The 23,510-nt window shown below is 46.7% G+C and overlaps 1 protein-coding gene and 1 long non-coding RNA gene across 6 annotated transcripts in view; one reads left to right on the forward strand and one right to left on the reverse strand.

Annotated features, from left to right (window-relative positions):
• The first annotated feature begins 1,707 nt into the window (after nucleotides 1-1,707).
• LOC109286108 (uncharacterized) lies at nucleotides 1,708-3,127 on the forward strand. The gene is made up of 2 exons (XR_002094035.2): nucleotides 1,708-1,796; nucleotides 2,630-3,127. It is a non-coding gene; the product is annotated as an uncharacterized LOC109286108 (long non-coding RNA).
• Nucleotides 3,128-13,072: 9,945 nt separating this feature from the next.
• Nucleotides 13,073-23,510, reverse strand: part of ACSS2 (acyl-CoA synthetase short chain family member 2) — a 116,942-nt gene continuing 106,504 nt past the window's right edge. For 4 of the 5 annotated variants that reach the window (XM_059733267.1, XM_006262092.4, XM_006262093.4 and 1 more), the window contains 6 exons: nucleotides 21,989-22,069; nucleotides 20,748-20,856; nucleotides 19,290-19,358; nucleotides 16,413-16,589; nucleotides 15,071-15,145; nucleotides 13,073-14,711 (listed from right to left, as the gene is read on the reverse strand). In XM_059733267.1, coding sequence (XP_059589250.1) covers nucleotides 14,584-14,711; nucleotides 15,071-15,145; nucleotides 16,413-16,589; nucleotides 19,290-19,358; nucleotides 20,748-20,856; nucleotides 21,989-22,069 — 639 coding nt within the window. In that variant the 3' untranslated portion in view covers nucleotides 13,073-14,583. The remainder of the gene's footprint in view (nucleotides 14,712-15,070; nucleotides 15,146-16,412; nucleotides 16,590-19,289; nucleotides 19,359-20,747; nucleotides 20,857-21,988; nucleotides 22,070-23,510) is intronic. The other variant, XM_019499282.2, reaches the window with a different exon arrangement.

The following is a 23,510-nucleotide window of genomic DNA, read 5'->3' on the forward strand; positions in this document are numbered from 1 at the left end:
CACACAGGCACCTTTTGTGCTTGCCTCTGTTCACATACACACACACTCTGTGCCTCCCTGACTACACGCACATGCTTTGTGCCTCCCTCATTAGACACACACTCACTCCACACACATACACACACACAGTCTGTGCCTCCCTCACTGCGCACACACACACGCTGTCTCGCTCACTCCACACACACACACACACACACACACACACACACACACTCACTGTGCCTCATACTACTATACAGTACTGTATTAGCATGGCTTTTGCCCCACATGCTACTGTGCAGTATTATTGGCAGGGATCCAGGTTTTCCATTTCCCATGGGAAAATGTAATATACAGCAGATTTTCCCCAGTACTGGAATAAAACTCATATTTCTCATTTTAGTGGAGAAACCCTCATATTTTGAACTTTTGCAGTGAGCTTTCTGCAGGCTGGCAGAGTTGCAGCCTGGGGTGGCTTGTAGGGAGCAGGAGGAGGGCAGTCAGGTAGGGAGTGCCACATGCATGTATATGCACATGGCCGCCAGGCAGCCTGGAGAGCAGCTCCTGCAGGTAAATGATGGTGTGGCAGGGCACTGTTTGTGCCTGCCAGTTTAAGGGCCTGAAGACAGCAGCTGGCAGGTGCCTGATTAGGGCAGCCATTTTGGATTCAGGCTTGCCAGTATAAACAGGGGCCCACTGTGAGGGATGCCCAGCGCTGAGGGCGTAGGGTTCTGACTGGCCTGGAGGAGGGCCAGCAGAGCCAAAGGTCTTGGGGAGATCACACATGTAAGGGGGAAGCAGCTCAGGGAGCCTGGAATGAAGGCAGAATAGGTCACCTGAATGGAGGGATTGAGTCTGTGAGGCTTGGGCTGCCGTGTAAGGGAGTAATGGATCTGTGGATAATGCCTCTGTCATCAGGGCAAGAAATGGGCAGCCTCCTGCTTAATGATCAATTAATTTAATTAGCAACAAGGTGTAGTAGGTAAGAAGGTGGGTGGTTAGCCCAGAAACAGGTGGGCGGGCCACAGGAAAATCAGCCCTGAGAAGGCCCCCATTACAGGGGGGAAGTTGGGCAGGCTGGGGAAGCTGCCCTGTGGGGCTGGGGGCCACAGTGCATGGTTGCAGGGCCCCAGCTGGGAGCAGGATCGGGTGCTGGCGGCTTGTCTGGGGTAAGCAGGGGGGAGGGCTGCCTCCCCACTGCTGGACACCATCCTGGGGGATGCGGAGCAGGGCAGGGGAAGCTTTGGGGGTTGTCAGAATTTTTTTTTTTTTTGTATTTTTTAAATTGAAGAAAGCCAGGAATCCTGGCTATTACGCTACTGCGCAGTTAGTGTCTCGTGTAGACGCACCCAGTAGGGAGGAGATCTACTTGCCTCTAAGGCTGCAACCCCTAGTTCTGCTTGTACCCTGTCCCAGGGACAACGGGACTAGAGGGAGTCCCTGGCCCAGGGCCAGGGGAAACACTTACGTATGCTCCGCAGGAGAGGGGAGCAGCGGCGGCGTGCAGGCCGGGGAACCACCCGCACGGCTCGTTAGCCGCGCTTTCATACGGCTGAGGCGGAGTGACGTCAGCGAGAGGCACCGCTCAGGAGAAATAAAAGGCGGCGGGAGGACGCGGAGCCCGAGAGGAAGCCTGGGAGTGGAACCGGGCCCCCGCAAGGGGCTTTAGCTGTGGGCCGAACAGGCTGCAGCCGCGCCGGGAGCAACGGAGGCGGGGAGAGCCGCGCCGCCGGAGAAGAGTGGCGAAACTGACGAGGGAGCCGGCAGGAGCCCCGAGGAGGAGCCCAGAGAGAGGGCCAGCTGGAACCACCGGTGAGGTAACTGGGGACGAGCTGGCAGAGGCTCCGGGGAGCCGGCGGGAGACCCCGGTGAAGGAACCGGATTAGAGCCGGCGGAAGCTCCGGTGAAGGAACCGGATTGGAGCCGGCGGGAACCCCGGTGAGGGAACCGGGGAAGACCAGAAAGAGACCCCGGCGGGGTGTCGGGGAAGAGAGCCGCAAGGGGCGGAGAGGGCCCTCGACTCCCAGTCCTCGCTCGGGGAACGAGGGACAGAAGGTCCACGACCAAAGGTGGCGTTGGCCGGGGTGTAGGGGAGGTCGGAGCCCCGTGTAAGCCCGCCCATGGGCGCTTCGGCACTGGAGGCCGCAGCGAGGGGGACACCCCTGCTGCGGGCCCAACCGCGACCACGGTTGGCGAGTTCCAGGGACTCCCCAGCGAGAGCAGGGCAGGCCCGGTTAGCCACCCGCGCCAGAGTTGCCCGGGAGCACCTCCTGGAGCAGAGGCGGGCACATACCCTTTGCAATAAGTGGGCAATGCATGAACAGAATAATCTATTTGTAGAGGAGAATACTGGAGTCAGAGATTCCCCAAGGAGAAGTTGCGGGGAACAGATAAAGATGAGGCTAATCATTCTCTGCATCTGACCTTTTCCCAGTCTCAGGGGGGAGTTGGATCAGAACTGAACTTCATGAGTCAGCTTTATCTGTTAGGGTGACAATATTTGGATCTTGGGGAGCACTGGATTTGCAGCTGAATACAAGGCTTTAACCTGTGGCCTACCAAAAGCTGCTAACCACAAGGCAGAATGAAAGCTAAGCCAGTCATTTGCTTATGCTAAGTAACCATCTTAACTGTGTCAACCATTTTCTAGGAAAAAGCAGCAAGTGAGTCTGTGTGCTGTGAATGAGGTGAAGCTTTAGGAATGCGGAAGATGGTATAACATAATTGGAATGTGAAAGAACAACACATAATTGGTAACAGAATCTGAGATGAATGTATGTGAAAAGGTGAATGGTGATTGGTGAAGAAGCTTCCAGGTTTTGGTCAAAGTCCACCCATTGACTGAAGAAGTAAGTTCAAGGCCTTGGACATGCACTCATAGGAAAAAAGCAAGTAAATGAATGAAATGTATGGGCAATTCCATGTTAATGAAGCAAATAATAAACAGAGGCAGAGCTTGAAATAGGAGATATGGGTGGAACATAGGATGAGCAAGGGTAGAATGAATGGTAATGAGCATAAACCAAAAATGTATAAACTGTGTAGAAAACTTTGTTCAATGCAGGTCCCCTGGTTCACGGGCTGTGTGTCTGGGGGATGCTTGTCTGAAGCTGTCTCCATTTTGAATAAAGCTCTTGCTAGCAATGTGTGCTGGTGTTTGCTCCCTGCTGGCTCTAGCTAATGAGTAACAGGACCTGTGAGGAATTGGATCATCTGTCTCCCTAGTTATTGGGTGCCACATGGAGTTGGGGTCTAACATTATCCCTTTAAGGGCAGGCAAGATCTAGAGGGTTCCATGTGAATATGAGGCAGCAGCAGGTTATTTGGGTGAGGCAAGGAATCCATGCAGCTTTCCTAACAAGATTGAATGGTTATTAGGGGCCACTGCAGGTTGTGTGTAGCCAGGGAGAGATGGAGTGTAAGATTAATGAAATTTTTTTCTTCCTACTCCCTCCAGGGAAGTGGGCAAAAAGAGATTAGTCAGTCACAAGGCTGTGGGGCATGAATGGGTATGGCTCATGACAGTTACCTACAAGACACAGGAGTTGAAGTAGAACTGGCTAACATGGAAACCCCCAAGACCACATGGGGCAGAATTTTAACCAACTCAAGGAGATAATAGGCCTGGTGCCATGGGAGGACAGACTGATGGATAAAGTGTTCCCAGGAGAACTGGGAGCTTCTAAAGAGCACAGTATTGGCCTAATAAGAATAGCAAGAGACCAAGGAGCTTCTAGGGTGCCTCAAAAGTAAAGAAAAATATACAGGCAATGGAAAGATGAGGCAGGTCACCAAGGAAGTACGTTAGGAAATATCTAGAGCTTGCAAGGACAAAACAGGTAGGCAAAGGTATAAATAAGATACAACTGATAAGGGAGTTAAGGACAACAAGAAGAGGTTCTATAAATATGTTGGTCGAAAAAAAAAGACAAAGTAAGAAGTGGGTCTACTACTAAATATCCCTGGTGAACTCTTGACTGAAGATGCAAAGAAGTCAGAACTGCTCAATAGCTACTCTTCCTCCAGGCTACTTCAGAAAATACTTAAACTGTAACCAGACAGCTAACAAGGGTTATTTAAATAACTGGGATTAGCTGAATGTTGCTATAATGAAAAAGACTGTCAGAGAGCCTTTGATGCATGAGAATGAGTTCAAGTAAGCAGAGCCTGATGGATTTCATCGGGGGAGGGGGGGGGGAAGGGGGACTGATGGAACTTACAGAGGAGATCTCTGTACCTTTGGCAATAATATTTACCAAATTGAGAGACCTGGAAGAGGCAGCAAAGGACTGAAGAAAGGCCAACATAGTACCCTTCTTTAAGGAGAAAAGAAAAGGAAAAAAAAAACAGGCTAAAAGGAGGACAAGGGGATTGTAGGCCAGTTAGCCCAGTGATTCTTAACCAGGGTACAGCACAACATTAATACTGTTAGATGCGAAACCATGATTCACAAGATAAACCCAGAGATTTCAAACAAATCCATAGCATTAAAAACATTATGACCTGATGTATTTCTGAAGTTGGTAACAGAAGAATTGCTCTAGTAGTTTTTTTTTATAGTAAACACAAAAAAACAAAACCTAGGAGCCGCCCTTTTTCCAAGGTGTGCCTCAAGTCTAAACAGGTTGAGAACCACCGGGCTAGTTAAAACTCCTACAAATGGATCTATGCTGGAATGGCAGGATGTTTCAACTGGAGTCTCGCAGGTAATCCATATAAGGAGAGGTTGAAAGAGAGGGACATGTTCAGCTTGCAGAAAAGGTAATCTTCAGATATTTGAAAAAGGTTGCCATAAAGAAGAGAGGAAACACCTTTTTTTCCACTGCTGCAACATGCAAGATATACCAATGGCTTAAAGTTGCAGTAAAGTAGGTATAGATTGAATAACAGGAAAATGACCTTCGCAGTTAGAACAACGAGGCAATGTAACAGACTGTCTCGGGAAGCTACAAGAATCTCCATCTGATATTTTAAGGACAAGTTTGATAAGTATTGGTTGAGGATGATCTAGGAGTAGCTGCATCTGGAGTGTTCTGTAAGGAGGAGCAATTGGAAGCCCAAAAGTTCCCCTCTCTCCCCCTTTGACCCCAATGGATTTCTGGGATATAAATAAGAAAAGCTCTGCATACCAGAGCAGGTGGATATTGGCTAGGACTGTAAGTATGGAGATACAAGACATCTTGTGGGGTGCAGTTAAGCAGGTACCTAAATCTGAAGGGAATCCCAATTAGCAGTAAAGGCTGCACCAGAGAGGTAAAAAACAGATGGTCAGACTCGTATTCCTAATTGAAAACAACAGCCATGTTTGTATACCAGGTCAGGCACCCAGGAGTCCAGATGCACAGCAGTGTAAGAAGGGTCCAGGACTGAGCTACTACAGAGTATGAAGCACTGAGCAACCAGAACCCAACTGAAGGGCCTGAGCTTATATACTCATCCCAGTTGGCTCTGCAGTTGATCAGCTCAGTGTTTGCAGCTTGTGCTGCTCTGGGGCCAGGTGGTCTTGCTGAGTGAGCAGACTGCCCTCCAACAAGGACCAGGCACAGCAGCAGAAGAATGAAGCACAGCTCTACAACTGATTTATGAAAGAAGATTAAAACCTCCAAGATAAGATTATGGAGGAGATGCAGAAAGGGGAGTTCTGGCTGTCCAGTTAGAGGGTGTGATGTGTGGTCTCACGCTGTTTGCTATGCCCAAGTGGCAGAGCTGAAAGCAGGGTGATTGGGTTTTCCCATGCTTTCCTGGCTTTCCCAGTTATGTGGGGCCAGGAAGGAAATTGTCCCCCTCCTGTTGTGGCTGGTGCTCAAGTCCTTGTTGCTTATAGGTGTTGGGGGTGGGTGGAGGATCTCTTCTTCCAGAGCATCAGGTGTTGTATGAGCGACCAGGTTCCAATCGGTCTGACCCAGAGCACAGGTGCAAAACCCTATAACTAGGAACCTCTGGGTTTTAGTCCCATCAGGAGCATTGGCATAGCCCAGTCAGAAAGCCTAGCTTTGTTCCTTCCTGGGATCAGGGAGGGATGTTGCCCTATGGTCAGACTGGTATAGACTGGGGGGGGAGAGGGGTTGACTTCCTCTATAGCAGGGGGACAGGCCCTCTTCTGTGGATTTCTCCAGTGCATTTTAATAACTTGCAGGGGCAGGGTACTGACAGCCCTCATCCCCTCCGATTTACTGTGCCAAGCTGGGGTGCTTTTGATGTCTTTAGCCATTGTACCTTATACTTGTCAAACAGGATTGACTGTGTCATTTTAGGAATAGATTAGACAAGGACTTATCTGGGATGGTTTAGATAGGGGAGCTGAGCAGGGAACTGGACTAGATGACCTCCTGACTGATTTCTTTCCCTCTGCAGCTAATAACCAGGAGGGTCAAAGCAGGGACTTGAGCACCAGCTCACGGTACCATCCTTGCTGGGCTGCTTGCCTGTCCCGGCTACTTATCTAACTTCTTTCTCTTGCATCTACCACTACATCCCAGTCCCTGTGTCTCCCCAGAATCGGTTTTACTCCCCACAACTCCTTGTCCCACTCTATTTCCCTGGCAGCCTGAATTCTATCCTAGATTTTGGGTCAGCTCCCAGCCAGAACTAGTCTACCTTGCTTTCTATCTTCTTGCACAATTTCTCCACTACAGTCTCAGTCTCCTCCTACTCCTATGCCAGTCACTACAGCTCTTCCTCCCCTCCAGTCCCTTTCTCCTGATTCCTGGTCTTACTCATTTCCTCTCTGCACTTAAACCAGACATCTTCCCCTCATGATACCTGGATACCAGCAGGAGGGGCAGTGCAAGCCTAGGAGAAACGGGCTTCCCTTTCCCATTTCCAGTGCCCCAGCCTGTGCCACCACTGCCAAGGAGAAGCTGCCTTGAGGCCAGGCATACTGAGATGCTCTGTGGTGATGGCACATGTGCAGGCTGCAAGGGTGGAATCTTCAGAGATGGTAGCTGTCACTGGGTATATCTACACAAGACTCCAAATGTGCAGTAGACTAATTCTACTGCACATTAGTGCATGATGGCAAAAACCATACTAATGTGCATTACCATCACTAAAGAGGTATGCACGCTGGTGCAATAACTATGGTACATTAATGCACATGTAGATGTGCCCACAGTTCAGGAAATCTCCAATGAACCCATGCGAACAGCAAATGTTCAAAGGCTTGTAGTCTGGGTAAATTAATGTGGACTTACAAGCGAATGGAAAAAGATGGATTCCAGACAGAAAGGTTATCAATTTTCAGTTGCTGCTCCAAAGCTTGTGGGTGATACAGCTTTTCAGAGGAAATGTTTCCAGAAATTTTAGCAGGGCCAACATTTTTTTCCCAGCTTTTCTCAGGAACAGCTGAATGGCTTTGGCTGAAATTTCCCAACAATCCTGCCTGAGATTGTCCTGCTGTAGAAAAAATTCAGTCCAAACAGTGCAAGTACTACAGTACATCCCACAAAGCTTCCTTAGGTGCTGAAGACCCAGAGATCTTGAGAGCTTAATTAGACTGTCTAGATGAAGGAAGATGAATCCTTTCTTGAGTGACAGCTGTGAATTTCTCCCCCTTTAAGGGGAAGAAAGGTCCAATCTGTTAGCCTTGAGTATGTGAGGGCAGAAGCTGGCACAGAGGAATACCTCCCTCTGTTCTTGAGTTTTCTTGAAAGACCTTTGAACTGTGGCCATCTTGATCCTGTGTTCTTCATGGGAAAGAAAATATTTTAGTGGTCCATCGTGTGTACGCAGAACAGACTCACCTGAAGGACAGTGCTGAAGCTGGGGGCGGTAATTGAGTTATTTCTATCCTATAATACAGATGTCATTGAAAACACTCCAGGGCTTCAGCAAAAACAAAGGATTGTCTTATCTGGAATAAAATGTACTTTGGCAGCTAAGGCAATCTGTACACCAAGCAGAGCATACCTAGCTGTTATACAATAAATAAGTGCTTAATGAATGAGAAACTGCACTGGCAATGACATGGGCACCTGCAGTTCATTGAGTGGAGAAGGAGCTGAGTGCTGGTATGGCTACAATGTAAGCACATGTACTGCTGTCTATAGTGGAATTTATATGTGCACAAGCATTCAAAGACCTTGCCCTACAGGAAGGGGAAGTGCTACAGATTCCATCTTCCAAATTTCAGCATGAACAGCAGGGGGCCACAAGTGCACTAAGAATGGGAGCAAGTGGTTACTGACCTGACCTAAAAGGCAGAGAGGGGAGCTAGGGAGCCAGAAGCCTGAATGATTTGGCATATAGAATCACAGGGCGCATCTACATGTACCCCCAACTGAGCAGTTGCTACTGCACAGTCATTTAGTACTTGCTTAAGCTAAAGTACAAGCTAAAGCAAGTACCAAATGACTGTGCAGTAACCACTGTTACTTGCAGCCCTGGCAGCATGAGGATTGTTTCTGACGCTACTGCGCAGTAGCAAAGAGCTACTATAGTAGCATAGGTGTCATGGTTCATGCCTCTGCCACTACATTGCTGTAGTGATGAGCTACATCACCGTAGTTTGTTGCTATGGCAATGTAGTGACTTGTGTAGACACACCCATAGTCATTGAGAAATAGGGCTGGAAGGAACCTCAAGAAGTCATAGTCCAGCTCTCTGCCCTAGTCCTTATCCCAACCATCTTATACAAATCCTTGTCTCATCTATTAGTGAAAGCATTTCCAGTGCTCACCTCCATGCACAAGGAAGTGTTGGCTAGTTTGTCCTCTGTGCTCGTTACAGGAGTTTAGTTTAACCAGGGGGTTGGTACAGTCTCAGGATAGTGCAGGGAGAGGAATCTGAGGAAAGGGTGGCAATATGGGGTGTCATAGCTGCACAGGGTGGTGAGGAGGATGAGAAAGCTACTCAGGACATGAGGCAGGAAAAGGAGGATGAGCAAACTGAAGGTTCTGTCCCTGCTCCATGTGGCCATAACTCCAGAAAAATTTTTTTCCCCTTTCAGTCTGCCTTCCCCAGAACAAGGTGTGTGTCTCATTGGGATGCACGTGGTAGGCAGGAAAATATGGTAAATGCTTCTTACAATGAGTCAGAAAACAAGCTCTTGGTCCAACCATCTGCATTAAGGAGGCCTGTGACTGTCTGCACCAATGACACCACGCAAAGGACAGCAATTAGCATTTTCATCATAGCAGCATGAGCCATTGGCGAAAGCACATCTGTTTACAGTGTGCACTAATGGCCACCCTTTCTCCCAAGAGCTGCCCTGAGAATGATGGCACAATGATTAGGACACTAACCTACTACCTGTTTCACCTAGTTCAAGCCCCTGCTTGCATATGGATTTCCTGCATGACCCTGGAAAAATCTCCCAAATGCAACTTTCACTCGCCTGGTCCCAGAGTGGACTCCAAAGTGCTCAGTGCTCCCTGACCAACCAACAGGAAGATGCAATGTACGAGTCCCCTCAAGCAGGGTTGATAATGGCAAGAGAAGTCTGATCAAGGAGCTGCCTGAAGTCAGCTAAAGGGAGGGGGGGGGGGAACAAACCTCAGGGTTGGGGAGGTGTTATAGGTCCAACACTTATCCAAAGCATTGGAAGGAAGCCACAAACACAGAGTTAAATATGCCTGGTTGGGCCCACCTAAAACTTTACTGAGCCCACAAGGCACTGGTGTCCAACGTGCAGTGTACATCACTGGTCCAGCCATTTAGTGTCTCAACCATAAAGAGCATGCAGCTAGGCAGCCCTCCACTGGGTAATGTGAATGGCCTTCAGTAGACTTTCAGTGGTGTTGTAACACTGAGGTTCTAATCCCTGCTCGGGGGGAGTGGGTCTAGTGACCAGAGTAGGCAGTCAGTAGGCCTGAGGAATACTGGTTATGGAAGTTGATCTAGCTGCATAGAGACAAAACACCTGCCCCATTCAGATACCAAGGAGCCTGAACTTGGAGACAAATGTGGATCCTAGACTCTGAAGAGCCTGAAAGACATTTATTCCTTCATGTCTTGGTTTCCCCAGCAAACAGCAGTGATATTCAGCTACAGCCTGCCCCGTACAGAGCATATGATGGGCTATCCCAAAGATCAAAGGGATAGAACCCCTAGAACAGTGGTTCTCAACTGGGGTGGGCTTTATATCAGGTAACTCTACTGCAGGCAGGAGCACACTCTCTTCCCCCAGCCCTTCCTAGTTTGCTGCATACAGGCTAGTGTCACCAATTGAGAAGCACTGCAATAAGCTGAGGCAGCATAACAGTGGTTCTGAAGTGATGGAGGGATGCCCTGACTCTAAAAACGTGAGAACCCTGCTCTAGAGGGACCTTCTAAGTTGATCTTGTTGTAGGAAGGGCTTCCATCTTTGCCCATAGGAATAATTATTCCTCTTGAGGTGTGTTCTGGATGCACTGAGAATTCACATTCAGAAAGAAGATAGAACCCAGGAGGCCTGTCTCTTGTCTCCCCACCCCACAACCTAAACTATGAGAGCTGGGAAAGATCCCAGGAATCTTTGCTCCTAGACCCCTGGCCAGAAAACCTACTTCCCTCCCAGTGCAGCCTCATCCCCATCCCCATGACTTTATATCCTTTGCCAAACTCTCCATGCCAGGAGCAACTGTAGTACTGAAAACTTTCCCCATATCCCATCCACCTTTGCTCCCATGGTGTTGCCAATCCTGCTTGGTCCTGTGGGTCAACAAGGCCACTCCCATGGAGGACCTAGGGAGCACAGCCTAGAAAGGAAGCACCTAGGTGGGGTTCACAAAACAAGCCAAGTGAGGGCCACTTGTGGGGTAAATAGGGCAGGTCTCCAATCCTATCCTTAGGCCCCCTGGACCTTTGACAGGGGGAAAGGAGGTAGGTATTACTGCTGGAACCAGTGCCTGCTTGGTTTGTTTCAACAGGTTCTACTTTTGTCCTGCAGAACTGTCTGCCTGGCCTGGACCTCCAGGCCTGAGTGCCCCAGCAAGGGAGGTGAGGGGTTGTGGATGTCAGGGTGTCAAGAATGTGGGGGAGTTATGGTGCCACTAGTGCTTCAGGCTGCAGAACCCATCACCTTCTGATCCAGCACCCACAGGAGGAAGTGCATGTGTAAGATAACTCAAGACTTTTCAGAGCCTGGGCCATGAAGCTCAGGAGAAGGAGAGATCATTAGGGAAGGATGGGAGTGTTCATGGATGGGGCAAACAGGCCTGCCCTGGTCTAATCCTGCTTACAGCTTTTGGGGGCTACTACAGTACAAATACTGACAGATAACACAAGGCTTTACTGACCAGCCAGTTGAAAGAGATGGTTCCATGCACAAATTCAAGAAGAAATTCCCACCCGTTTGCCCCATACTGAAATCAGTGACAGCAGGTCTTAGTCAAGTCTACTGTAAAACCCATTTTACTACGTGGAACAAAGTACTGGTGTCTCTTAAAACTGTGTGGCAGGTCGAGTTCTATCAGGGAGAAGGGAGGGGCGGGGGCTGAGGAGCCACATGACTAAAGGAAGATGTAAGGCTGAAGCAGCATATAAGTCCAGGGCTGAAGCTAGCCCTGCAGGCTGCCCAGGAAAGAGCTCTGCACTGAGACAACGGTGGCAGAGCAATGGTCAGAGAGCCCACTGCTGCAAGGCCTATACCCAGAGAAGAGATGCTGTGCCAAGGTGACTCTGACCAGAATAACTGAGTTACTACAGAAGAGAAACTGACTATGGGGCTGAGATCTCAAAAGGAGCTAAGCCCAGGACACAATGGGTTTTCATGATAAAGCCAGCATGCTTGGAGGTTGGGCTGAGGCTAGCTGGGGTTTAAGACTACAGGGGTGGCATGGATGTCCCATTAGAGCCAGAGGGGCACATGACTGCTTGAAGCCCTGCCAGGGGTTAGGCTCAAAGCACTGATAGGGCCAGAGAGCTCAGAGCCTTTGTAGGGCAGAGATGGGGCCACGGAGCCCGCCACTGCTCTAGAGGAGAGAGAACCCATAGCCCATGAGGGGCAAGATCAATCCAAAAGGTCAGGGGCCCAGAGACAGAGATACAAAGGCCAGGGGCCTGAGATACTGACAACCGACAGGGCTGAAGCCCAGGAGCCAGGTCCAGAACAGTGGGCCTTGGCTAAGGGACCAGCTAGAGCAGAGGGGCGAAGCCCCAACAAGTGAGTAAAGGCCTGAAGTGGCCTGGTGACTTTGAGGAAAAGACTTCAAGTGGAGTGAGGATGCAGAACACCTGTGAGGCATGGCCACATCTGTAGGGGAGGTGAGAGACTGAATAGCTCATAAGGCAATGGGTGCCCAAAGGGCACACCCACCGACGGACCGGGTTTGGGTTAGTGGAGTATCCGGGAGGGGATCCACTGATGAAGGAAGGATAAGGACATATTCTAGGACCCTTAGGCAGCTTCCCTTTAATGATCTAATAATGACATCAAGGCATGGCAGGAAAGAATGGAAGGGAAACTACCTACGCCCAGAATAAGACAGTAGACATTTGGCCTCCAGGGGATGTCAGAGCTGCCCCCGGGACCCTGTCCTGCTACAATGTAATTTAATTCTAACACTATTTATACACTGGGAGAGGGGTTCCCATTTCATAAATGCTTCTCTGAAAATCTTCTGCCAGTTTAGACATAAAGATGTAGAAACATGGTCTAAAGCTGCTGGACATGCTCTGAGACTTGCATCATGAAGGTCTCAGTGAAAATGCAAGAAATAACAAAGTTCAACTCCTGGCTAAACAGCCTCACTGCCTTCTGTGATGCCAAGTAGAAACAATGAAATCTGAAGTGAACACAACCCAAGACCCTGATGACACTAGGAACCCTAACCTCCAAGTCAAAATAGAACACCAAAAAATAATAAACAAACCAAGGTATGTTGCAGATTGACTTGTATCTTTTGACTTGTATTCCAAGTAGAACAGAATTCTCACTGTTTTCCATCCAAAATTATATAACAAACCAAGATTAAAAGATTCCATCCAAAATTATATAACAAACCAAGATTAAAATATGCTTTTGGAGTATTAACAGGAGGTAGCAAGCCAATGGCACATCTCTGCCACTATTGGAGCATATGGATCTGACATCCACACCAACGTTACCGATCACAGACAAATACTTTTCACATAAGGACAACAGGTGAGGAAAGAGCAATACGATATAACCAAGTTTTGGCATTTGTGATAAAGCTCTGAGTTTATTTTACCCAATACAAGCATCAGACATTTCTCTGGACAAAGCCAGCACTTTGGGCTGCCATACAATGGTCACTGTAGCAAATTTAAACACCTATATTTTTCCCCATCTGGTAAAAGTGTAAATTTATTAAAAGGTCAAAAACTATTTCTAATACAAACATGTAACAAAGAAAGTATCTTCCCAGGTCAGAACTAAGTAAGTGCTGGAGTTAAACAACATGACAATTCAAGTGTAGCAGAAATCCTGTCATTGTCAGCAGCCTTCATTACTGGTTACATTCAGGCCATCGGTCTTGAGTACAGTATCAGTATTTCCACATCATAATGCATCCACAGGTCAAATTTAAGCACAGATTTGATTGAAACAACTTTTGCTAATTTCTTTTGATGAGGAAAGTGACATGTTGGAATAAGGCAATTCTGCCTGCCTTTTGCTACTCTCCCTTGTAACTACAGACACGTATCATCATTGCCCATTAATAGGAAAGATACCGTTGCATAGTTTTCTTGATCACATTTCTCTTTGGTATAAGTAGCACCCACTCTATACCCCATAACCTTAAAAGGCAACTAGAGGAGCTGTCCCTAGTGAGATTAACTGGCTTTGGTTCAGAAGGGACTTCCTGGCACCACAAATCAAATAAAACAACAGTGCATTACAAAGCCTGCTCAGGGACTAAACTCATCTTTCTGTGACTATGATTCCCCTGTGCTACGACAATTTAACTCCTGGTACCAAGCAATTAAAAAATAACAAAATGTTGATACCAGAAATCTTATATAAAACTTTAATAAAAACCAAAGCCCTCTCCAGCCAGTCATTATTCCCATGTTAAAACAGGCTCAGTAGACAGACAGAAAATTAAAAATAGCTATACAGCTACAAAGAGAAAAAGAATTATTTTAAAACTCCCTTCCAACAACATATTGGTACAGAAGAATTTTATGTGGGGACATCTAAATGAACCATGCTAGACTGGCTTGTTTAATTTAGATAGATATATATTACTTTAGAGACATTATTGCTCAAAGTCTTGAAACTCATGGTCATCTGCAGGTGTGCATATCATGCCCATGAGTGGAGTGCTACTTTCCATCAAACCCACTAATTCCCACAATAAGCAAGAGGCCAGGCCCCACCCATTACACAAGGTTAAATAAGGAAACACCAAATAAAGTGATGAACAAAATGATGGAAAGGAAACAACTGGGAGTCATTCGGCAGCAAGTGAAGGAGGCTGGAATTTCAGATATGCAGTATAAATTGATAGTAAAATGTATGCACTTTCCAGAGGCGCACACATCTACAGCTACAGTCTAAGAGGATGACTGACAATCTCACTCGTCGGTTTTATTTTCCCTCATTTACAGCATTGTACTTTCAGCTTTTCAGAAAATGGCTTCTCTCCCAGAGAATACAATACTCACTGGATGGGCCACATTCATAAGGACCTTTGTTCAGAATGGTGGCATATCATTTTGCTACAGGACAGTGTTACACCTATTGTTGAAAAGGAGGCTTATAACAGATTGATCTGCCACTGTTGAGGTATCTCCCAGGTCCCGGTCATTTTTGGCAATCTGCCTTAATACACGCCTCAAAATTTTACCTGTAAAAGCAAACAATCACTGGAATTATATTATACCTGTCCATAAAAAAGACAAACCTATCAGAAAAAAGAACAACTGGTTTCCAAGTGACCACAGAAAATGACCCTCCCTTCCCCACTGCCCTTGAATAATCCATAATGGGAAGCAGTGACTTCTTTACTGAAGTCTAAATGTACAAGCCAAAGTCATTTACAAAATGTACAGGATCCCCCCCCACCCTCCCTCAAATCTGAAGTAACTGTTCTGGACTTCAGACACACACAAGGAGCTCTTCACTACCTCCTATCCCCTCACAAAGCCCAAGCATTCAGGCACCAGGAGCCATGCTCTTAAGCAACAGTGAAAACAGACTTCTTACCAGAGCGGGTTTTGGGCAGGCCAGGAGCATGCTGGATGTAGTCGGGGGTTGCTATCGGTCCGATTTTCTCTCTGACTACAAAACAGAAGTTTTATGTGATACCAAGTTCTGCCAGAAGAATTTTTAAGGCCAAGTGACTCAGCAAAAACTTGAACCAAACTGATTAGTAAGCAGGATGGATGTGCACACTACATTGCTCACAACTCAGTTTTCAGTAAAGGGAAGAGGATAGGCAGGATCCCTGCACCTGAGGGCAGAGCCTGGGGAAAGAACAGAACATGCAGCTCTCAAGATAGTAAGGGGAAAGGGTGCATGGTAGGTTTTCCATCGACAGGCAAACTTCAAAACATTTTCGTTCTTTCCATTGTTTAAAGGCTTAAAATTCAGACTTCTTTCCCCAGGGCTTGTGCCTTTTTCTTGTAGTAACAATTTACTCCCCCTGTGTTTCCTATACAGCAGAAGGAAACAGCTGCTACTCATTTAGTGCCTTCATGTCCCATATTCATTTGTAATGTCAAACCTTGTAACAGTTGAATTTCAGCTCCCTCTAAGGTAGATCTCAAATCATTGTGATTTCCACATTCAACATTTTAATGAATTGCTCTGGATAGTGTAATGATACCCCAGAAGCTTATTCCCAGTCTTTTTGATCTCCCACCTTTATTTGTGCCAGGTCTGTGTATTTGCAACAGCATACCACAAGCTGTTACTATGCTTAGTCGTGAGAGAGAGAGACACTGCAAAAGGGCTAGTCCTTGGGACCACCTACATGCCATTATTGTTATTCTCACAGCAACCTTTGTCTGTACTTCCTTCCTCTAGTAGCACAGGCTGGGTTTAGAAGAAGGACACTGAGGCTGATGCTAAGTGTTTGCACACATTAAAACAACAGATATTGATGAAACCATCTTTATTAAATTCTACACATCAGGAAATAGATCAGTGTGAGGAACTCTGCAAGCAATCCCACTCCTCTGCCAGAGAGAGAAGGTGGGCCTATCCCATCACAGCTGACACGAAGCTTTGGCAGGAGACACAGACTGCCTTGAAGAACAGAAGCCCTAGAGATCATATTCAGCTGTCAATTCATGAGAGGCAGGGATGGCATCACATGATAAGCTGTGATGCTGAGAGGTCTAGTTTTAGCTTTTGCCAGCCATGTCCTGTATAGGAGGGCACCTTTCCCCAGACATACCAGTGCTATATTCTTATGTTAGTTAATTAGCCCTCCCAGAGTCTTCATCTAATTTCAACAGTGTACCTCACCTCAAATTCTCCACAGCACGGAAACTCCGACCATCCCATTCTGCATCCAAAACACAGAGAGTTCTGTCATAATTACCTTGTTTCTTCAGCTCCTCTTGCAGGGTCTTGCTGAATTCATGGCCATCTCTCAAGGTCACAAAGCAGTAGAGGCACTCGCCTTTCACTGGGTGTGGGTGACTAACCACTGCTGCCTCAGAAATGGCCTTGTGCTCAGCCAAGGCAGACTCTACCTCTGCAGTGCTCAGCAAGTGGCCTGGAAAGCAGAAAAAGGTAGTGCTTTACTGGATCAAGCAGTGTCTGGCTTTCCCATTCTCTGGAGCTTTCCAGCAAGCTGAGAGCTCACTGTGGAAACTCTTATACTGAAGGCAACCCTGCCATGTGCTTAAGAGAGATTCTTCTCTGTTTTACAGCAGCTGCCAGCTTGCTCAAGGGAGAAGGGATATGGGACACACTTTTTTATCTTGCCATCCTCTCTGTGCCTTCTAAGAATGATAGGACTTTTGTACAACACAGGCTGATGTGCATAAAGCTTTTTGTCCAACTGATGGACAAAAAGAGCTGGAACAGGACTCTTCATGGTGGAGTATACTGCCCCTGACCTTGCAGTGTCTGACTACCATTAACAGGCACCAGCATTTCAATCAGAAATATTGCAATGCTGCATAATACTTATGGACTGTCACAGAGTTATGTGTGTCATGTTATCAGCCCACTGTTTGAGAGAACTTGCATTCCTTTAGCGCCTTCTACCCTAAAGGAAAAGGGGGATGACAATCAGATAAGCTTCCTTTGACACTTACAGGACAGAAGGGAAGTAAAAGGCAGAATAAGAACCCCCCTGCCCCCACTGTAGAAATGTGTTTGTTGTGCTGTCTCAGCATTTTACTAGGACATTTTATCCAATTGGGATTGGCTGAAGGAACAAAGGCTATGCTGCCATTGGTTAGTAAACTTGAAAAAGTAAGTTCAGTGTTAGAGATCTGTTTTTTATTTAACATTCGTATGAATTTTCCTGGTAGTTGCCCTCACCAAATAAATATTGCTAGTCATAAGACATTAATAGAGTCATTCACCTGACATCTCTGATCCATAGAACTGTAAGCAATAACCATGGCTGTACACTCCGAGAGCCCCCTGAACTCACACAGCATGGAATTCAAGTACACTCTCTGAGCCTCAGTAATCTCAAATCAGTCACATAGGGAAGGCCATGCCACTGTGGAAATAAGTTTAACCAGGCCTCTAACGTGACCAAGAGGAGAGACAAAGAGAGAGAAAGAGAAGAGAAAAAGATGTTGATGCTATGTGTTTCAAAATGTTCTAAGATAAAAAAAAACCTTCATGCCTTGTTTTGTCTGTGTGCAGATGTTAACCTCCTCCGTTCCAGGAACCAAAAAACCCAAAGCTGATAGCTGTTCCCAAAACAATGTGTTTGCTGAAAAAGTAAACTGCCTACGCGTGACAAACGAATAATCAACTTCTTCCTGTTTCTTTCAAGGTTGCTTTGTCTGAACCCTGCATCTTTTCTCGCTGTCTAAAGTATAAATACGCTTGTAAACTTGTAGAGGTCAGAGTTCCTTTGAGAACCCTCCTTGTGATCACTTGTATAGCTTTAAATAAACCAAGATGGCTCTGCCATTTCTGATACAACCACAACACGAAGTTTGATTTCTTCCACACCACAAAGATAGATCATGGGGTCAGTGGAACAGCTCCAGCAAACACTGTTCCGCAGAAGCACTAGGGTGGTAGATCAGTCATTGTTTCATGTGACACAATGGGATGTACCTGCATCCCTTCATGAACATCACTGCTAAACCCACATCTGCAATTGTCCAGGCCAGCTTGTTGTACTGCAGGTAGTGCCTTTGCCCAGGAGAGGTGGTTGACATCCTGTTGAAAGACTATCACTGAGGAACCATCAAAATGGCAAACTAAGCCAACTCACTGATTTTCTTTATTGACACTGCCTACTAAGTAAAGCCTAGAGCCCACAAGATGGGATAAGCATGACCAAAAGTGGGGACTGGCATGTCCCAGGGAAGCACCTAGCAAAAAATGGGAACCACATCAGAAGGAGTAAAGATCTGTGCAGGGATCAACCACATTTCACAAAGGGATCACCAGAAGGAGAGCGAGAGCGTGCCTGCACACATGGAAGGAATTCTGTTGGTCTGACATACTAACAACCCCTGCAGGCTTGGGGCATTGCTTTCCCGGACTTCAAAGACCTGCAGCTCTTACATATCTAACAACGAATTGCCTTGGTCAAGAAATTCCTCTGCCAGCCCTGCACTCCTTTCTTTCCTGGCACACTGTCTCCAAGAGGTTAACTTAGAACCTCAGCATGCCTCTTAGGTGGGTGGGGAGCTCTGGAGAAGCATGCATAAGTGAGATTTAGGGAGGTCTCTGCCACTGCAGCTACTGAAGAGGTGCTGCTGCCCAACCTCCCTCGTGTCCCACTGAAGGGTGTCAGACAAGAAGAGTATGTCAGCAGTGCACTGTTGGGCACCAAAATTAGAAACAGTGACCAGTCTCAACCTAAACCTAGCTGGTCTGGAGACAGGCAAGACCCAGTGATTAGGCCCACTTCCAGACTGGTGAACATACACAGGATACTGGGCCAAGATGAAAAAGGTAGTATATAAGTATGTCCTATGCACCTATGTATATAAGTATGTCCTATGTATTACCTAGCAGGGTTGCTTCCAGAGTTTTGCAGCTCCATGCTGCTCTTCCCAGCAATTTCAGCTGATACCAGCTAGTAGTGGCCAAAGACTGCCATGAACAGGTCCTGATGGGGGAGCTCATGGCAAGGCACATCCTGTTGGAAGGGCGAATCCCAGCTCCCATGACCCTATAAGGACTTTGTACTTGTACTGTGGATTTTATACTTGTACTGTGAATAAAAATACCTTCTATGCCCACAGAAAACAAAAGCTTTTGATCTCACCAGAAACATTCAGCATGTCATCAATGCGTCCTGTGATCCAGTAATAACCGTCTTTATCTCTCCTGCAGCCTAAAAATAACCAGAGGCATCAGTACAATGAGACTGCCAGAACATAAAGCAACTGATCAAAGACTTGTAGGACTGGAATACAACATGATCTACCATGTTTACTTGAATGCAAAATGAGGTTTTCCTCCCTAACTGGGAAGATGGGAAAAGTCCCTTGTCTTATAATCATGTAGAAGAAAATCTCATGTAATTTCTATCATTAAATTGCTACCAAAAGCAGCACATGCTCAGTAATACAAACCAGCTGTGAAATTGATTAAATGCAGCTAAGACTATGACTTTTTATGTCACAAATCCTGGAATGCTCAAAAGTTATATGCAGAAGAGGGGCAGAACATGACTATGAAGTATGTGGCCCATGTTGGGCAAACATGCTGATGGGAATTCTTTTTTTTTTTTTGGCCCTTAAAAAATGGACAGGTGTTCCCTGCTCAGAATTCCTCAGTCACCACTTCTCTCAGCCTCTCTCAGGGTGTGGCCCTGCTCTCCATGAGTTGAATCCAGATCAAGGCGCCCTGCACCTTATCTGCATATAAGTTTTTGGAGCATCCCTGGACTCGTAACAAGAACACCTGGTTCCAGTCACATGTGGGGGCTAATTAGCACATGGCTCCTTTGTGTGTGTGTGTGTGTATGGGGGATGGTTACCTAGATTACACACACATACTGAGCAGTGCTGAGCTGTGGGGTCACCATGGCTTGAAATGCTGTTGATTCTGGAGAGGCCCAGCCCAATTAACTATGTGGTAAATCACAAGCCTTTGGCTTTGGACTAATATCATGCATAGTTTGTACTACATATAAATAGGTGCCAAAGTGCTGCTCAATAGTGTATTTATGGAGTACCTATACTAAAACTTGCAGCAGTTTCAAAAAAGGTAACATACCAGTTCTGGATAAACTAAGTGCATGGGTACCATATGCAAATTGCTACAGCCATGTTTAATTTCAATGTTATTGTTTTCAAATTTGCTCCTTGCTTCAATGTGCTCAGGGAGAACAGGGTCTGACAGTAAGGAGAGAATGAAAGGGCTGCCAGGGGAAAAAGCTGGAGGAAAGCACAGAGCAAAGGGCTACCTGACTCCCCAGATTTATTTTCTCTGTTGTAGCAGTGGGAGGGGCACAAATTCAAGGCAAACCTCCAACAGTTAGATTCTATACCTGGAAAATTATAACAAATTTATAAATTTTCCATATATAGAACTTACTTATTTGGAGGGGATCATCTTATAATCAGGGTTGTCTTCTATTTAAGTAATTCCCTCCTCATGCCAGGCTCCACCAGTTCTAAGCTAATAGAACCCCAGACAGCCTGCACATTCTCCCACTCAAAAGCAGGGACATTAAAAAGTCATAAGATCTGGGACAGGACTGCTGCATGAGTCTTACCATCCCCTGTAACATAGTACCCTGGGAACTTCTTGAAATAGGTGGTCTCAAATCGTTTGTAGTTTCCATACACTGTGCGCATTATTCCTGGCCAGGGCTGCTTAAATACCTAAACAAAAAAGAGCACATAAGGGATACTGAATTAGATATCAGGAAACAGGAAGACAGAAGCCTGTATCAGTTTTAATTCTTGGCTGATAATGTAGGTTACTGTTTCTAACTGTTTGTACTTAGATCATCAAAGAAATGCAAAGATTTCTAGCCAGCAAGTCATCTTTTCTGTCCCTGCACCACTCCTTAGAGACTATCAACCAGTTCAGTGGGGGCCAGTGTTTTTGGTAGATGTACCACAAATTAGCTCCACCCCTCCGTGTGCAACTCTCAACCCGTTCCCTTGCCTGCTCTGCTGCTCTGCTTTCTGCTTCCTGTCCTGTGCTATTTGCCCTATTCGCTGCTGGGCTGCTTGTCTCCTCCCTGATCTGCCTCATGCTGTACACAGAGGCTGCCTGTGCCTCTTGTGCCGCAGGTTGGCCACTGCTGTACTAGTTTATTCTCGAGTCCATTTTAAGATCACAGCTGCACAGAGTAGGGTGCTATGTCTATTAACAAGAGCTTCCCTGCATTAGTACATGAAATAAAATGTGCTCACACTACTTTTCCTGGTCCCACAATTTTAGATTTCATAATTCTGGGGCACTAAGTTATTTTACCCTTTTGCAGCGGAATGACTTAATCATGCAGGCGAAGAGCCACTTCTTAATCATCAGAGACAAGCAGGATTTCCCATGCACAAGCCAGCATTAGAGGTCAGACAATGGGAATCCATACAACTTGCCTCGGGGCTGTAGGGAGCAATCAGCTGGGAAAGCCCCATTTCACTCTGGTCCCAATGGAATGCTTTCTTGGGAACTTCCCATAAGGAAGTGTTCAAATGAAGAGCCCCCCAAATCCTCCTGGCTTCCACAAGCTACAGAAGCAATGAAAAACATTTAAAAGGCTTCTGTGTGACTAGCAGAGCCCTGAGTCATACTCAGTGGTAAAAGGGTATCTCATATAACACCAACTTGAAGTCTGGAGTCAGCCATACTTAAGGGGGTGTCCTCACAGCAGAAGATAGGCCCCCTAGCTTGGAACAAAGATGAGTTTGTGGATTCATACACCCAACAGGAAACTGTCAAGGTCACTATGGTGGCCATGGTTTAACTGACGAGGGTGCAAGACACAAATCCAGCATTCTTTACCAGGAAGCCTTCTGCCTCTCCTTCCAGTTCTTGCCCCGACTCATCCAGGATGGCAGGCACAACACCAAAGAATGGGAATGTCTGCAGGGGAGGTTCACCACCATTAGGGAAAGAAAAAGTTAAACAGTACAAATTAGAAGCCTGTAAAAATGACAAACAAGGTGTGTAGAAGCCTGTAAAAATGACAAACAAGCAAGACAGGGTCTAGAGAAGAAATAGCCCACAACATACATCAAAAGCCAGAGAGATGGAGCTGTGGATCTTTCATAGACATTAGGGCTGGAAGGGACCTCGGAAGATCATCGGGTCCAGCCCCCTGCCTCAAGGGCAGGAAGTCAGCTAGGGTCAAAGGATCCCAGCAAGATAAGTGTCCAAACGCTTCTTAAAGGAGTTCAAAGTAGGTGCTTGCATGACCTTTGGAGGGAGTCTATTCCAGGCCTTGGGGACTCAGACAGTAAAGAAGTTTTTCCTTATGCCCAGCCTAAAATGGTTTTGGAGGAGTTTGTGACCATTGGACCTTGTCATCCCTTTGGGCGCTCTGGTGAACAGGCATTCCCTCAGATCCTGATGCACACCCCTGATGTACTTACAGGCTGCCACCAGGTCACCCCTGAATCTGCACTCTTCCAGACTGAAGAGTTGCATGGCTCTCAGCCTCTCTTCATAAGGCCTATTTTCTTGTCCTGTGATCATGTGCGTGGCTCTCCTCTGGACTCTCTCAAGCTTCTCCACGTCTTTCTTGAATTGTGGAGCCCAAAATTGGATGCAGTACACCAGCTGCGGCCTCACCATGGCCAAGTACAGTGAGAAGATGACATCCTGAGATTTACTTGAGAAGCATCTGTGGATGCAAGCCAGAGTTTCATTTGCTTTACCAGCTGCAACATCACATTGAAGGCTCATGTTCATCTTGTGGTCAATCATGACCCCCAAGTCTCTTTCAGCCATGTTGCTAGCAAGTGCAGCACTGCCGAGCCTATAAGCATGCTGCGGGGCTTTTTTCCCCAAGGTGAAGTACCTTGCATTTGTCAGTATTGAATGTCATCAGGTTTGTATCTGCCCACTTTTTGAGTCTACGCAAGTCGGCCTGGTTCACCAGTCTATACTCAGGTGTGGACGCTCTACCCCAAAGTTGGTCATTGGAAAAACTTGGCCAGTTCACTTCTCACACCAGTGTTCACATCGTTGATAAAGATGTTAAAGAGAACAGGTCAAGGACGGAACCTTGGGGGACACCACTGGTCACGGAGCACCATGATGATTCACTTCCGTCGACCACCACTCTCTGGGTCTGGCCTCGGAGCCAATTCTCCAGCCATCAGACTGTGATGTAGCCAAGGCTACAGTTGGCCAATTTTTCCAAGAGGAGATCACGGGACACTAGATCAAAGGTTTTTTTAAAGTCCAGATATATGATGTCAATCTCTTCTCCCTTGTCCAGGTGATATGTCACCTGGCCATAGAAGGAGATGAGATTGGTCAGGCAAGACCTACCTGCAACAAACCCGTGCTGGCTGTCCCT

The sequence above is a fragment of the Alligator mississippiensis genome, chromosome 9 (assembly GCF_030867095.1).
Source record: "Alligator mississippiensis isolate rAllMis1 chromosome 9, rAllMis1, whole genome shotgun sequence".
In the NCBI taxonomy this organism is placed as follows: domain Eukaryota; kingdom Metazoa; phylum Chordata; order Crocodylia; family Alligatoridae; genus Alligator; species Alligator mississippiensis.